Here is a 17,341-nt window from a genome sequence, read left to right as displayed (position 1 = left end):
GAAGTGCTCCGTAGACACCCCTTTGTGCCATTGCAGTCCATGAGGAACAAACTGCCACCCAGATAAGCCCACTCTCTCACTTCTGGTACCTCCTGCCCTTCAAGGATGCCAGGGCCTCGGGGCTGTCATTCAGATGTATGTAAGATGCCAAGCATCCTGAGCCTCCTGAGTATCAAGGCCTGGAATGCTTTCCCTGTTGTTCTTCTGACCCCAGAGAGTTGGCTCTGGTCTTCCAGGGGTGGAGGTGGGGCATAGGGGGGTATCCATAACAAGCAGGTCCTTGTCTGTGGGGACCCACCCCAAGCTAACCTCTCAGTGTGGGTGCCATGGGACATTCAGTAAAAGGAGAGCACATTGAGTCTCAGCTGTTGCCTTGTTCTCTGCCGTCATTAAAGCATGTCCACAGGTCTATAGCCTACAAGGAATGTTAGATGTTGGTCCCCTCTGTGCTGCTTCCAACAGGTCGATGCTTGGAAAATGAAGGGGGCCTTTCAGAGCTTGCCACTCAGAACCACAAAGAACAAAGTCTGCCTCCTTGGTGCAACAAGACGCACTCAGCCAGGGCTTCCTCTGCCCAGTTTCTAGACCTCTGCTCCTGTTTCTATGCCAACCTACCTACTCGGTCTTGTTTGAAAGTGATGTACCCACAGGGATCTCCAGGCTGCCCCGCATGAGACACCCCTCCCCCAAGCTCCTGGGTCTTTTCAACGCTCAGGTATGTCTGCAGCACCAAACCAAGGACTACACTGCCCTCCAGTGGGCTTAAAGCATAAAAGCAGCTCACCACAGCCACCTAGAGGGGAGGTTGCTACAAGGATGGAGTTCTAGCTGGTTGTTTGGGCCAGCATTGGGACAGTTTCTAATGAGGCGCTATAATCTATTTGGGACCAGGTCTTGGGAAACACTTGGGTCAGAGAGGATCGAGCTAGGTATCGTGGTGGACGTTGGGGCTCAGACCTGCTTCTAAGTCCAGAAGGCAGATGAACATTTCAGACAGGTCGAGAAGCATTCATCTTCCTCTTTCCACCAGCCAGTTTTTCATCATCAGGGCAGCTGCTGGGTCCAGAGGAGGGCCCCGTGGCCATTGTATACAGGCAATGTACAAGGTGCTGATGATCCTGTATCCAAGTTACAGACTGGCATCCGGCTCTACCCTTCGATGGAAACTCCCAGGACCAGGGCCACAGACTGGACCAAGCAAAGGAACTGCTAGACAATGGCACCTGGGAGTTTCCAATGGCCTGCTAGTCAGAGGCACTGTCCACCTTTGCATCCCAAAGGATGCCTCACCTACTGCAAAATATATCTATTTCTACTCCAGCCCACGGAGTGTATACTAAGACAAAGTCCAGGGACCACTGCAATGCAGGTGGTTCAGAAGTCATTGCCTAGCAAGTTATAATTTTGATCAGCTAAAATTACAAAACATGTTACCTGTGTGGAAATATAGGAGGCACGTTATGTCCACAGACACCTACACAAAGGTACTTGAGTCGCAGGAAGAAAAGTAACTGTAGAGGATATAATCTCTTGTCTAGGAAAGTGGGGGGGGGGGCTGGTGTGTGTATCTGATGTCCGACCTCTCCAGGGACAGGGATATAGGGCATCAGACATGTAGGTTTCTGAGATCACTGTAGATGGTGCCACAACAGCTACATCTTTGTGCAGCCACTGACCCCCTCTGGGTAGTGTTGAGTACAGGGAGGCAGATCCCTGAAGGTCCAGAGCTGCCAAGCCTTAGTAAGGCAGTCTTGGCCTCATAAGTGCTTAGTGGAGGGAGACCCATGGTATAACTAGAAGTAAACCTTAGTGGGAGAAAACTGATGATCACACATGGTAGGAAATGTTCAGATCACTCCTGAGGTCTAGGAGTTGAGTTCTGAGGAAGCAGTTCGGTTTGAGCATTGCAAGGGCAGTGTATCATGCTGTCCTTTTCTCTAAAGGACCTCACTGGCATTTGTGGAATGCCCTATGACCTGCGGTGACTGGAACACTGCAGCCCTTGGGGATTCCATGACCATGAGCCCATCTAGTCCTTGCAGGTTAGGAAGGAGTTAAGCAGCCCAGGATGCTTGGTCAGTATGCAGCTGGAAGACTGCAAAGGGTCCCGTGGAGACCATGGAGTGGGGAAGCACAATCTGAGCTGCAGGGCAGGTAACCATGGCCTGGCACATGAACAGTAAGATGTTGTTACTCTACTCAAGTATCTCTGGCAAGAGCAGGCCCTCTGCCCTGTTGCCTAACATGGAGAGCTTACTGACTGACAAGGTTAAGTGTCAGCAGGGTTGTACACAGGCAAGGAGCTACCTCTGGAGACAGAATAGGGGCCACATGGGCCTTGGTGTCAGCGTACTAGGCTTCAGGGGTCTCACCTTCACTGTGGACATGGCTCTAGTGACTTGTGCATCTCCCCTATTATAAAGGAACAAAAGATAGATCTATACTCCAAATGTTGGGGGTGGGGTACCATAAAATGGTAACAATGGTACTGAACTTCAATCACCACCCTACACAGAGGGGCAAGATAAGGGACAAACTGCAGGTGCACTAAATCTTGAGTAGGGAAAAAATGTATTTCCTGTCTGCAGACAAAAAGGTGTGCTTTTGTCTGTTGATGAATCTCTCCATGGTGACATGTGACTGTCTAAAGGACATCACAAGACAGTTTCTCCAAAATTTTATTTTAATTTAAATTACAGGGCCAGCCAGATATTCTGATAAGAAATTCACTTTTCCTCAGGAGAAAGGAAACACTTCCATGTCATTAACAATTGTATACATCTCCCACTTTTTTTAAGGGTTAAAAAAAAAAAATCACATTAAGTAACTGCCTTAAGTAAAATTAACCCTTTACAACACCAAAGAAACCACACCCAGGATAATCGTTCTGGTAATAGGAACCTAGGAAATGATCACACTTTAAATGCAACTTTTCAATCTTGAATGTTTTCACATTGTTCTGTTTAAAAACAATCCAGAGCCTTCTCTGCCTTCCTCTTCCAGTGCGTTCATTAGTGACCCAGTTCTCTGACACATGGCACCCATCTGCCACAGCAAGGCTCCAGTACTACTCTATTTGCCCAAGTGGAAGCTGCACTGTTACCTCAAGTTCTCAGAGCTGGCTAGGCAACGAGACACCCCTTCCATTCGGTGTAATGGCCACTGTCACCAGATCCTGACTCAGCGAGGGTGGCAAGGACTGGGTCACTTAGCTCAGCTGAGTCTGCTTCCTACCCAGCTGAGGATTTCCTTGTCCAGGAGATTGAATACTTTCTCTATCTCTACTAGAGAACATGAGTTATCACGCACGCACGCACGCACGCACGCACGCACGCACGCCGGTAAAGAAAGCCTTGGAAATCCTTTATTGTAGACTGCCATTTAGATGAAATAGAACAGACCTGTATTTTCTGGAGTGGTTTTTCTGACTTGTATTCCTTGAAGGAAACCTTAAAACCTAAAACATCAGCTAGGAGGCTCCTTTTACTGGCCAATGAATAATTCAGTTAGTAAGAGAGGCTAGCAAAGAATAATTATGTAAATTTTTTTAGTCAGCTACAGCCATGCTGAATTGGATCGGGCAAACTCTGATTTTAAGTTGTTAGTTGTGATCCGTGTGTCAACTAAGACAGACAGACACCATTCTAGTAACTTTATGTAGATACAGTCTAGGAGACACTGTTCTGCTGTGGTCACAGTCACAAAAAGAGGTGCAAAATCAGTTACTTTATAAATACTGATAATTTGCAGCATTAAGGAAAAGGACATTAAAAACCATCAATCTCCCCGAGGACATCTAGGACCAGGGCTCTTCTTTTCCTAAGAGAAGCCAAAGTTTTAATTATTCAGTTTCACGACTACTGTATTCTGGATATTACTTACTCTAAAGAAAGGGTGCTCTACAAGAGGTCCCCCCCCCACAAAAAAAATCAGCATTGTTTAGCATGATCTGTATCATTCATAGATATGGCAATCTTAGGACGCATTTAAATGAGTAAGGCCAAGGTTCTGCAAGAGTATGTACAGACCGCGTTCCCGGTTTGTAGTTCTGCCTGCCAACGGCGCCCCATTGGGTAACTGAATACAAGGGATTGGTTTTTTTTTTCTTTTAATGCTGTGATCCTTAAATGTTAAAATCAGCATTTTCATGTAATCTCAAGTATTTCAATTACATATGAGCATTCTTTTTTTTTTTTTTTTTTGCAAAACTCAGGTAATAGTTACATACTACTACAATAACATTCCTCTGCTGTACAAATTAAACGATTTAAAAGAAATGAGCATTCTAAGAATTATATACAGAAGAAACCTGTAAGCAGTGTTGAAATGAAACACTGGGTGTTGCTGCTAGCGCTACTGCTTTAAAACACCTTCAAAAGTAAAATAACAAACACCCCTCAACATATCCAGGTTTACAAGTTTCAAGAAAATCAAATGTCAAAAAGTTCTAGAAAGCTGTGAAAAAGCATATATACACTTTCTTATGACCTTATGAAGTTCCACACTCGAGAAGTCGCTAAGTTTCAGTATCAATTTATTTGCACATCAACTTTATCCTCCCCAAAGCTCACACTGGATGCAGTCCTCCCTTCTGATCTCCAGTAGACCCCTGTGTACACCGTCTTCCTGCGGCAGAGACGGATGACCCGGCACCAGGGTGGGTGTGCCCGTGCCGCACTGCACAGACTGCAGAGAGCAGTGCCGATGGCCAGGCAGGTGTCAGTCCATGTCATCACCGTTTCTTCTTTCCCTAGACCACTCTCACTGTACATTTGCTTTCATGAATCCAGCCATGTTCAGAACTCCTGTAGCAAATGGAGTCTGTGAGTTCTGAAATGACACAGAGATCAAGGGAAAGACCACATGCGCTCTAATGTGCAAGCAGCAGCAGCTACATTCTCCAACCTGGACTGAAAAACAAAAAGGTAAAATGAAAAACCGTTCACTTAACAGCAGATTAGCAGAATGCTCCCCATGCGCCGAGGGCCTGGTGCTGAGGAGCTGACAGCAAGTGCTGAGCGTGGGTGGACGGCAGGGCGTGCTGCAGACTAGGCTTCTTGCTGGGCTGCTCTCTTCAAATCCCTGATCTGCTTGACTAAATAGGTCTTCTCATCATTGAACTGCTCGTCCTCCGTCCTGTCGTTCTGAAATTTGCTGAGGAACTCGATGAGTTTGGTCTGGTTCTTGAGGAGGATGTCTAGGATGGGTTGTGTCTTGTTGGGGTTGGCCACAAACACCTGCAGAAGAGAAAACCACGTCCGTCAGAGGAGACATCAGTGCCCACCCAGCAGCTCCTGGGCGGGTAGGGCATTAGTCTTTCTTCAGAAGAACTTACTTTTACATGACAACGGGGATAATGATGACTACAGGCTTAGCACAAAGACTGCCAAGCCATTCTGCCTGCCCTGACACACAGTACTGAAGTCTAAACACCACCTTTGAGTTTAGAATCAAATAATTATTTCTGGGCACAGGAGGTCAGACTGAAATTTAAGATTAACACCCTACCCCACAAAGAAAGCATTAAAAATACCTCTGGCCTTGTACTGGACCTTACTTAAGCAGCTAGAGAAAGAGTCTGAGGGGAGCCTCAGATGGGATGGGGGTCGGGAGGAAGACGACGACAGCAGGAGCAGCATTTGTTTTTGCACACCTCTGTGCAAGTTGAAGAGTAATACCCACCTATCTTTGACTACACTTCCCTTCTCACTAGCAAGGGCCCAGCCCATTTCCACCCAGGCCCCACCTCTATTTGCATGCTCTGACTGGTTACAACACGGGCAGTACTTTAGGACCTATAATGAAGTTTCAGAAGAAGGTTTGCTGTGCAGCTCACCTTGAACACGTGAAAGGCCTCAAACTGGATGTTACGGCTCTTGTCTCGGAGGAGGTTCATCATTAACTTGAGGTTCTCAGGTTTACTGATGTATTTCGTCATAATAGTGAAGTTGTGTCTGTCTAACAGCAGTTCACCCAGAAGCTGAGAAGACATTTAGACCATTACTCTTTTTTTTTTTTTAAAGATTTATTTTATTTATATGAATACGCTGTAGCTGTCTTCAGACATACCAGAAGAGGGATGGTTGTGAGCCACCATGTGGTTGCTGGGAATTGAACTCAGGACCTCTGGAAGAGCAGTCAGTGCTCTTAACCACTGAGCCATCTCTCCAGCCCTAGACCATTACTCTTAAATTAAGACTTAGAGCAAATCAAAAAATTAAACAATCCATCTTCCAGTCGTCACTTGATGCTAGAAGAGACTGGTTTCAAAAGACAGCAACAAAAATAAAAATGACAGCATAACAAACCACCACCACCCAAAGAAGGAAAGGGTAGAGGAAGTTCCGTTTATTAACTAATTTTTTTCCTGTTTTAAATTCTTTTTAGCAGGGCTTTCCAGGATGAAGGGTGGTGTTTGCCTAAATGCATGCTGTTTTTCATTTTCTCACATCTGCCTCGCAAAGCTGCGTCTCAGCAGTGGTTCCTCAAGACAGCCCTGCTCAGAAAGCACAGCAGGGAGCTGAGACCGTCTCTGCTGCCTCGGTGCCTCCTCACTATTCCATATGAACCCAGTGTGCAAGCGGCTGGCTACTGCTCAGCTGGGACTGTCCTCCGGGTTGTGCTTGCACTGAGCTCCAGCTGAGGCTGTCGATCAGCCACATACCGGGCTGGGAGCAGACAATATCCTTGTGGGCGGATAGAAGGGCGCCTGCCCTGGTGCTAGCTGCCTGGGTTCAGGTCTCCAGCTTTGAGTGGCATATTCCCCTTTGGTGTCTCTACCTTATAATGTGCATACAGACCACTACCACACCCCACACCCTGGAAAGACCCCAACCATGCTCAAAGCACAAATGTGCTTTTTTTCCTAAAGGTCTACAACCAGCACCAGCATGTCCCTGATGCTCCAAATTCAAGTTGCAAATACATAGTGAAGAGAAATGAATGACATGAAAAAGAGAATGTGCCATACCTTCAGTGACTGTCTCTTTGTCACATAATTTTCTGAATGAAGTAGCTTTTCATATTCACTGAAAAACTAGGAGACCAGAAAACACACATCAGGGTTAAGGAAAAGGCAGCTAGATAACACTGTAAAGTTCAGGACAGACTGAAATAACAAAGGCCTGAGCTCTCCTGCTCACAATGATGTCAAACCTCCCTTTCTCATGTGCCCCTCTGGCAATGCCACCAGCCACTTCTATTCAGGGAGCTCCTGGGACTGGCCCCTTCCAGGCTCCAGTCAGACCCACAGACTACACTGACAAGTCCCCCTCTACACCCTAACTCCATGATAAAACATTAACATAGTGGTTCTCAACCTTCCTAATGCTGCAACCCTTTAGGACATTGGCTGACCTTCTACCAGAACATTATGTAATTGCTATTTTTAACTTTTTGCTACTGTTATGAATCATAATGTAAATATCTGGTTAGTGAGGACCACTGCATTAACACCTTCTCACACTTTCCATATTCATTTCTTGGTGTTAAAAAATTCCTATCATTTCATATACAGGAACTCTATTTGTCTAAACCACAAAGAGAAAACCAAACCCGTTCTTTCACGGTATCAAGGAAGGAGAGAAAATAAAGATAAGAGAGGGGAGAAACCTCCAGTATTAAGGAGACAGAGCTTTTGAAAGGTGAGAACTTGGCTCAAAGGTGAAGGGATCGATATTACTTAGAAATGGGATGAAGGAAAGATATTCCTGGAATGAGAGACCCGGGGAATGCAAAGCTGCAAATCAGAGTGATAGGGGTCCACCGGGTCTTCCAAGTGGGGATGGTAAGAACATGTCATCAGGGTAGGAGCAACTAATGCCAATGCATGTCAGGCAACCCAGCTTCCCTTCACCTACGTCAACAGGACATTCTGAGCAACCAGCACGTATCTTTTCATCTTTTAACTGATTGTTTTCCCCCATTCTTTAGTTGGTAAAGCAAAAACCAACAAACAAAACCAACAAAGTGGTCAGGGTTTTAAGTATATTTTTTGGTAGGACTTGATATTTCTTCTCCCTCAGATCTGACTGCACTCCACACATTTCTGTAAAAATGGCTTTCTAAAATCTTGTTAGCTGACGTCACATTTGCAAATAACATATAAAAACCATTTTACTTCAACATTAAAATAGACTTCATCACCTCTAGAAATCTCTTTAAATAAGGTAGTCTATCTGTGGGGAGGCTTTAAATTAGGTTGGTAACACTAAAAAGAAACTTCTGAGGCCTTGTGGAAATAAAGCAGGCTAGCAATGGCTAATCTCACTGTGTTTTAGCATTCTCTCCAGGAGCTTGAGCGGTAGAGGGGCACATACTCCACACAGTCACTAGTGGCACCTGCTGCTCTGAGGCTAAAAGGAGGCACAAAGAGTAAAGGAAGCCTTTAGTCTTAGAACTTGAAGCCAGATTCTGGCTTCTGATGTTAGAGCAGTGGTTCTCAACCTTTCTAATGCTGCAACCCTTCCTTCCTTTCTTTTTCTTTCTTCCTCCCCCCCCTTCCTATGTCTGTCTGCCCATCCCTGCCTCTGCCTCTATGCCTGTCTCTCTCTCTCCCTCTCTCTCTAGTTTTTGAGATAGGGTTTCTCTGTGTAGCCTGTGCTGAACTTGCTCTGTAGACCAACTGGCCTCCAACTCAGAGCTCTGCCTGCCTCTGCCTCTTGAGTGCATGGATTAAAGGCATGTGCTACCACTGCCCAGTGCTTTGACCCTTTGATACAGTTCCTCAGGTTGTCCTGACTCCCCCAGCCATGAAATCACTGCACTGCCTTTTCATTATCTGTAATTTTGCTACTGTCACAAACCATAATGTAGATATGCAGGATATCTAGTATGGCCCTACAAAGGGATCATGACCAACACGTTGAGAACCACCCTGTTAAAAGGCCTGTGATGCTCCAAAGAAATGAAGGCTGCCACCTCAAACCAGAAACACACAAAGGAAATAACCGCACCCAAACATTCATGGCAGAAATAAAGTGCTGTCAATGTCTAAGCTATGTATGAGGCTGCCTTCTTAGCCACATGCTGTTGGGAGGGGAACAAGGGACACACAAGGACACATAGATTCTGCCTCCAAGAATCTTATGATGTAGTGGGATAGCAAAGCAAATGATGAAGTATTAACAATATTTAAAACTTCAAAGATTTAAACTACTAGTGGAAGAATTAAAAAATAAGCCAAATCACGTGGGATGGACGGGAGGTTCAGGTGGAGAGTTAGTATTCTAAGTTCTCTACATGACTATCAGATCGTGGGCAGTGTACAGGGAACCACTGTGGCACTGTAGCCCTGGGGTAATGGTGTGGCTGATGGGCAGCAAGTCATCAAGCACCCGGGATCACTGACAGCTCTCTGGAGGTCATCACGGCTGGGTTTGACCGACACTGACACAGAGCTGGAAGCAACCTTACCGATGGCTAGTCCAATGTCCTCACTTTACAAATAAGGAGGGTTTCTAAGCCCCCAAGCAGTGAGTGCCTTGGCCATGGCCACCAAGGAGTAAGCAGTGAAGCAGGGGCAGAGCTGGGGTCCTGCCCACTCTAGGCCAGCGCTGCTCAAATCCTATCAGCTGCTGCCTCTTTCTCTCTACTTGTATGCAGCAACTGATGAAAAAGGAAGAAAAAGTATAAAAGTCAGACTAAATTCTCTTTGCATCTTAACTAGATTATCATTCAGGAGCAAAAATGACCACTTCCCCCTTCTAAAGTAAGAAAAGTTGCAAAGGGCAATGTATGAATCAAGGTCAAATTTTGCTTTCGGACTTGTTTTAGTAAAGTGATCATTAAACCATTTACAAACACCATACAGTCAAATATTCTGATACAAAATCTAACTGAAATCTCCATTTAAATTAATTTTTGTTAAAAATTATAAATGTTATTTAAAGTATTTCAAATACTTACTCTATCATAATGTTGCTCCAAAAATTCTGCACTGAGCAACTTATGTCTTGTAAGTAAATCCTAGAAAGGGAAAAAACATGTATTTTTATAGTTGTTCTCCATTAATGGTTTCTTACAAAAGAGAATTCTAAAATATCTGACAAACTACCCAGTAAACTGCGGTTAAATATTAGCACACAGTAAGAACTGAGTTCTTCATCATGGTTGTTACTCAGGACCAGGAAGTGATCTTGGTCCCACTGAGGCAGAACTGTTTTCTTCATTACAGGTGGCACTGGCCCTAGGCCATGCACATGGGCAGCAATGCAGCTTGAGCTCCTGGGTGGAGATACTGAGGCCCAGGTGTGCAAGGAGCTCATCTCTCACTTGCCTCCCCAAAACGTCCCTTCACGGAAGTGTTCTGCATGTCCAGTCATCTACTCTTGACTTCAGACTCTGACTTAACAGCACTTCCTCAGAAAACTTGTCCTGATGGGTCATAGTTGTGATTCTACGTGTGCTTGTGGGATGGATTAGTTAGGAAGGTCTCTCCTTCATTAGACTGTTGGTTCCGTAAACACAAGGATCACATGGATTTTCATAAGCTTTGAGTTTCTGGCACCTAAGTTCTTCCCAGTACATAGCAAGGGTTTAGTATTAAATATATCAGTGAATGAGCCAGGAAAATTAGAAGATGTGTTTGGGAAAGCATCACACTTAATGATCTTCATGGTATGCTTTTTTTTTCTTCTTTTTTTTTCGGAGCTGGGGACCGAACCCAGGGCCTTGAACTTGCTAGGCAAGTGCTCTACTACTGAGCTAAATCCCCAACCCCATGGTATGCTTTTTAAGAAAGCTTCTAACCCCACCCCAAGGATTTACAGCTGTTCAAACTGCTGTATAGGGCTAGTGCTGTATTCACTCATTTAAACAGGGATGTTCAAGAAACTTTGCTAATTTTCCCCAAGTCTCATGTGAGAGTTAAACAAGTGAAATAAAAAAGCTGGAGTTCAGTTTCGCATCTCTGGAGAAGCCTGCAGTACCCAGTTGCTGCTCAGCATGATTTTACATGCAGGCTCTGTCTCCATTTGACAGGTGCTAGAAGCTTTTCCATCACAGGCAGAAAGGGAAGTGGTGGTGTGTTCAGACCCTTAGCAAGCATCAACGGTTGCAATGCAGAAAGGAACACAATGCATTCCAAGGAAGCTACCAACAGAGAAAGCACCTAAGCCTCCCTGTCAAAAGAGCATGCTTGATTAAAGGCTGATGTCCCCTGAGTAGGTACTGCTAGGACAAGGCTTGTATGTACAAGCCACTGCTGAGTCCCCAGACCCTAGAATAGTGCCTGAAACAAGTCAGGCAGTCAGAAACCGGATGGATGGTAGGGTATGAGACTAGCATGTCAGAATCTGTACATGGTGATGCCATTTCAATTTTGTGGCTGAATCATTCTCGTGGGCAATCTAAATCTAAGTGCAGCCAAAAGAAAAGACCCTGTTCTCTGGCCACACAAGGCACTATTACACCTCCCTTCATGCTGGGCTGCTGCTCCTGAATGGGGCACTCCCTCCCATCAATGCACCCTAATCATGATTCTGACTCCACAACAGCAGTGATGTTTGAAACATCACAGTGACCACTCTATGCTATAATTGTAAGTTAATTGCAGCTTGCTTTATACATGACATTTACACACATGTATCTGAGGAATTACCTAAAGCTTCTGCAGCAGCAGCTGCACTGATTCTGGAAATACATCTTTGGCACCACTCATACCTTACTCAGTCAGGGTGAAACCCTACTGTCAGTCCCCAAGCCTTCCCCCTGTCCTAACGTATTCATAACCCTTATAAACATTTACCCAGAGCCGTCCTTACCTCCGGGGCTCTTTACTAAGCTGAGCTCTTAAAAGGAAAGTGACAACTTCTCACCGTGTTAGTGTTCATGGCTTCTGAGTATGAGTGAGCTACATATACTAAACAAGAATTCAACAATTTTTAAGGTCATTTAAGGAAATGTAATACATCAAGATTTATTCTCACTGAAAACAAAAAGAAAACATTCAAGATTGACCCATCATTTCTATACCACAAAGAGAAGTCTGCAACTAAAGAAACGGGTCACACAAATCCTCGGGAGTAAGGTGGGGGTTGTGGTGGGGTAAGGTGGGGTGGGACGCAGGAGGACACAGAAGGCCTAGTGCAGATAACCCTGCTCCCTTGATGGGATTTAGGTATATTCTGATGTGTCTTGGGCTGTCCATCATGCATGTAGTCCTTGCATTTGATAACACATATATTCCAAAAAACATGGTGTCTGAGTGGAGGTCAGTTCCACTACCCCATCTAGTGATAGCCAAAGGAGGCACTGCAGAGGGCCCCGCCACATGAGGAAGCCTGGTTGCTGGGCAGTCTGTGTATTATCTATGCCACACTCAGGGAATAGCTCAACAGGAAAGTGTAAATTTGACCTTAAAGGACTTTTGCTTTGCTGATAAGATTTGAGAATTTAGGGTTTTTTTTCACATTTTTGGTTGTTTTTGTGGTTTTACTACAAATACCTGAGGCATACCAAATGCATATAAAACACCTTCTTTATTCCCACTAGAGGGCAGTTGTGAGTAGGAGACAAAGATGGGGAAACAATCTGACTTGCAAGTGTGCTTAGAATTTAAGTTTTTAAATGTTACCTTGAACGTAGCAAATGCATCTGAAGCTATGTCAAATGTTGACATTTCAACATATCTGAAGAAGTCATAAAACTGTTCCGACCACAAAATGATTTTTGCGAGTGGTTCGTGTCTGATGCATTCTCTTAACATTATCCCACAATTAAGAGCTATTTCTGGAGATTCATACCTGTAAAAACAAAATAAAACAAAACAAAACAAACAAAGGCCACATATGATTTCTCCTTCAAAACAGCAGAAGTGATCATTTCAAACTTTCTCAATGACGTTTCAGATACTAAGTGAGCACTGTCGTGTTACAGCAGGATCAATTAATCTGTGTCAGAGGTGGACAGCTGCCTTCAGTCAAGAAAAGTCAACTATGGCAGAGACCATGAGAATACAAGTTGTGTGTGTGAAAAGTCTAGAAGGAAGAGTTATGCTACCCAAGAACTTAGCTTTTACCTACTGTGCTCACCAACAACCAGAAGAACCACAACTTGAAAACAACAGTAATAGCGTATTTTTCAAACTCAGAAATTGACAGTATAAACTCAGGCCCATCCAAATACTCAGCAATTATACATCACTGTTTCAACACTCAAAACAGCACTTCCAGATTCTCGGAGACATGTAAGCCTCACAAATGCAAGCCTTGTTCTAAGGATTTTACAAACCATCTCTACCATGGAGAACCTAGGGACCCTAAAAGTACAGAGGGTGGATCCCGAGACCTTGGCATTTCCTCACTAACTCTCCAAATGCAGCCTTTTCCTTTATTCTCAGTTCCGTCTCAGCATTTCTTCCCTTGTGATCTGAGCTGAGCAGGCGCCTCCATAGTCCTGCTCAGACAGGTTTCTCTCCTGCTCCAAGACACCGGTGTTGGTTCTACTTCTCTACCGACAAGCGCACATACGTTATTTTTTGGTAGTCAAACAACATTTCCCAATACTCTAGTGAAGTAATTATTTGGCCAGTGGAGACTCCCTCTTAACTACAAGATGCGTCTGTGTAATGCTCGGATGGTGCCAGTCTCTGCTTGCCTACCTGAGTCTTTTTCTTCTTGTTTTGGTACTGCTGATCAAATTCAAGGCGTGTGAATGCTGCGTAAGTATTCTATCACTCAGCTACATCCCAGCACTATCCTTCTCTTTAAAAATAGGGAAGAGCGCCCCCCCCTCGTCTCCATTTCCCTTTTATCCTCCTGTTTCCCCTTCTTTCTGCTGAGGTGTTCGCCTGCTGAGGAGAGCCCACAATCTTACGGGGCCCAACTATGACTAAATTTCTTTTCCCCAGTTCACTCTTTCTGAACCGTGGCTGGGTATTTTCCAGCTGAAAAAGCCTCAAGTAAAGGTCTATGGAAGCTGAGCTTATCTAACATGAAACCTCAACCTTACCACTCAAAACCAAGACCCAACTTCCTGCCCCCTCAGCTCTGCATTTTGGCACCAGTGTTCTGTCTCTGTCACCTGGCACCATACACTTGCTACGCCGGGGGAATTCTATGCACCCATGCTGTCCATTATGGTGGTTACTAAGCCACAGGTGGCTACTGAGTTATCTGAAATGTGGCTATGCAAATGAGGGAGAACAGCCATAATTTGAAGTTAAATCATTACACAGAGGTAGAAGCTACCATTCTAGCCTCACTGCCAATCGTCAGCTTTCAGTACTTCCTATGTTTGACGTCACTGGGCCTTTTCATGTCTTTCAGTTTTATTTCCTTCTCTATTTCCGCTGCCACCTTCACTCACCTTGTGACTAACAACTGCAAATGCATCCTAACCTTAAGCCAAGAAACAAAGTTTCCCACCAGCATTTCTAGTTTGGCAGTTTAGAACTATTGCCAAACAAGCTTCTGGGCACAGTGTCCTTTATCCTTCCCTTATTGGACTTACTGGTCTGGTATGGTACCTGTCAAAAAAGGTCCGGTATTTCAGCTTACAGCTGCCTACCACAAGGTTTCATTTTGGCCCTGGACCTTTTGCACCGGTGACATCCCATCAGGGTGCTTTCTTTTTTCTGTCTAAGTAAATTCTAAGCTCTCTGCAACTCCAGCCTTTAATAAACCCACTTATCTGCTGAAATCCTGCCGTGTAGAGTTGTTGCCTGAGAGCACTACCTTTGTCCTTTCGTTGTATGTTTGCCTCACATCCTCAACAGGAAGGAGCAAGACTGCATTCCTCTGTCTCAGATAGGGCATGGTACTCAGCATGCTGACTGGCTCTCATGTGATTAAAATGTCGGTTCACAAGATAGCTCATCATAGTGTTAATCTTTGCTTATCTCTAATAAACAGGACAGTTGCAAGACAAGGGTAAGACAGTTTGGGGTACGAGTATGACAGGTTTTGATCACGGTTTTTCAAGCTCGTCTAAACGATTAAACCATAAGTCAGTGAACAGTTATGCTGTTCAACCTGTTAACACTAGGTTAGAGATCACGCTAGATTTTAAATAGCTGGTAAAATACTGTTCCAAATCCAGTCCATACCAGTACTTCCTGTATGCACACTAGAGTCAGCAGCACAACCTCCCCCAAAAGCTTCCATTGAAGAACTTAGAGCCTGATAAGTCAATCGCATGGAACATTAGTAATCTAAACTATCTAATCAGCTCCAGTACAGAGATCTCCAAAGGTGGCTCACAGTGCTCCTAAAATAGTGCTACCTTCCAGGTCAGGCAGGAACCATATGGAATGAAGAAGATGTCAGAAAGCAAAGAAGCCATCACAGACCAACTGGGCTCTATCAAAAGAACAAAGGAGCCTATCAAAGGAGCACACAGTGGTCTAATAGGGGGCAACTTAAATATAAAAATGTTTACAATGGACTAAACCAGGTTTGTGATGGTTAATAGACTGGCTGTCAACCTGACAGGATGAAAATCATCTAGGAGGCGAGCCTCACAGCATACCTGAGAGGATCAATCTATACTAGGCAGCCTCTGGGCATGGTTGTGAAGGAGTATCTTGATTAGGGTAAGAAGGAAGATTGCCTTAACTATGGACAACACCATACCATGGGCTAGACCTACTGCTTTAGACTAAATAAAAAGGAAAAGTGAGCTGAGCACTCTGCTTCCTGATGTCATCTCCTTCCATCAGGACATCCTCCCAGACCCCCAACTGTGACCACAAAGTTAACCCTTTCTTCCTTAAATTGCTTTTACTACTTTAGTTTAGCAACAGGAAAAATAAATAATGCAACATCCAATATCTATTTTGAGTTAATAACAATGTTTAAACAATATATTCAAGGCTTATTCAAGTCAGCAGCTAGACCACCCATGCATTAAAATAATGGCACTGGCTTTCCCCACAGACTGTATCTGGGATTTTGAAATCACCACTGTGGAGAGTTCTATTTTATGGAAGAAAATGTTTAATTAGAAGAAGCAATACCGGGGTTGGGGATTTAGCTCAGTGGTAGAGCGCTTGCCTAGGGCGCAAGGCCCTGGGTTCGATCCCCAGCTCCAAAAAAAACCAAAAAAAAAAAAAAAAAAAAAAAGAAGCAATACCAGAATCAGTAAACTGATTCATTCATTCATTCATTCATTCATTCATTCATTCATTCATTCATTCATTCATTCATTCATCCCTGTCTATTTACTTGAGACAGAGACTTGCTATGCAGCCCCAGCTGGCATTGAACTCATGGAGATCCACCATGCCCAGCTAGAGCTTTTTTTTTCTTTTTAAAAGTGGGTAGATTAGCTATTATAGAATAGTACAAAGCAAGAGATTTATCTATGAAATTCAGTTTGCAGACAAGTCCATTTTAAACAAAATCTTTTTGTTAAAATCAAGGAAGTACAAAAGCTGGGCACCGGACTGTACCAAGTGTAGAAGTGCTGAGGCTGTGAAATGGCCTGCATCACACAGACGGTGCAGATGCAGGAGGAGCCGAGCTGTGTGTGAGGAGACGGAAGGGCCTCGGAGGGCAGGAAAGGCGCGGGGCCAATGACTGAAGTGGGGTTGTGGCTAGGGAAGGCTTGCTGTCTTTTTCTATGGTCAAATGTTCAGTTTCCCAACCAAGTGTGGTGGGAGGAGGGTAGTGCACCCCAAGCCAAGCTTCATTCTTGGGCTTTTCCTTCTTATCCCCTTGGCTGAGGATTCTGCTCTGACCAGGTCAGATAAGAGTTTATACTTTATTTCTCAAAAATCTTACTTATTTCAGCTTCCAGTGACAGCACATGCTTCTAATACTACCATTCAGAAATGAAGTGTAGGTGGATCTTTTGAGTTCAAGACCAGCAAGAGTTACATAATGAGACACTATCTCAAAGGTGTTTTTTAATTTTATGCATCATCTAAAAAATATTTACATCAAAGCTGCCATGAAATAATAGAAGTGTTAGTTATTTTTAGACTTCAATAGACCTTTGGTTTCTATAGCAAAGGGAATTCTGGTCTGTATCACACTGTTCTAAGAACACTCAAAATCCAGACTATTCACATGGCATGTTTCCACAGGGACACTGGACTGACACAACAAAAGTTCTGTACAGCAACAGGTGAAGCAGCATCACGGATGGGTAGGGATGGAGAGGAGGAAGCAGGATGCTGGCATGTCACGGACTCATGCTTTGTCTAAACGAGTCTGAACTTGGGGGAAGTGTTAAACCACAGAGATACAAATCCAAATGAGGTAATGTGTGAAGCTGGCGGTAGGGGAGCAAGGTAGTTCACACCAGCGGTCACTGCAGTGGGCAAACATGCTGGGATGATATCAAGAAGTACCAAGCAGCAGTAGTGTGGAGGCGACAAACCGACTACCTTGCCAGCTGG

The 17,341-nt window shown here is 44.4% G+C and overlaps 1 protein-coding gene across 1 annotated transcript in view; it reads right to left on the bottom strand.

The window, feature by feature from the left end:
* Positions 1 to 2,662: 2,662 nt before the first annotated feature.
* The window catches only part of Cab39 (calcium binding protein 39), a 61,392-nt gene continuing 46,713 nt past the window's right edge, over positions 2,663 to 17,341 (bottom strand). The window contains exons 5-9 of the mRNA XM_032901522.1: positions 12,575 to 12,743; positions 9,907 to 9,966; positions 6,971 to 7,036; positions 5,837 to 5,980; positions 2,663 to 5,237 (exon numbers count right to left, since the gene is read on the bottom strand). Of these exons, the coding sequence (XP_032757413.1) occupies positions 5,049 to 5,237; positions 5,837 to 5,980; positions 6,971 to 7,036; positions 9,907 to 9,966; positions 12,575 to 12,743 (628 nt within the window). The 3' untranslated portion in view covers positions 2,663 to 5,048. The remainder of the gene's footprint in view (positions 5,238 to 5,836; positions 5,981 to 6,970; positions 7,037 to 9,906; positions 9,967 to 12,574; positions 12,744 to 17,341) is intronic.

This window comes from Rattus rattus, chromosome 4 (genome assembly GCF_011064425.1).
Source record: "Rattus rattus isolate New Zealand chromosome 4, Rrattus_CSIRO_v1, whole genome shotgun sequence".
In the NCBI taxonomy this organism is placed as follows: domain Eukaryota; kingdom Metazoa; phylum Chordata; class Mammalia; order Rodentia; family Muridae; genus Rattus; species Rattus rattus.
The sequence above is the reverse complement of the archived record's forward strand: the minus strand, read 5'-3'. Positions and strand labels throughout refer to the sequence as shown.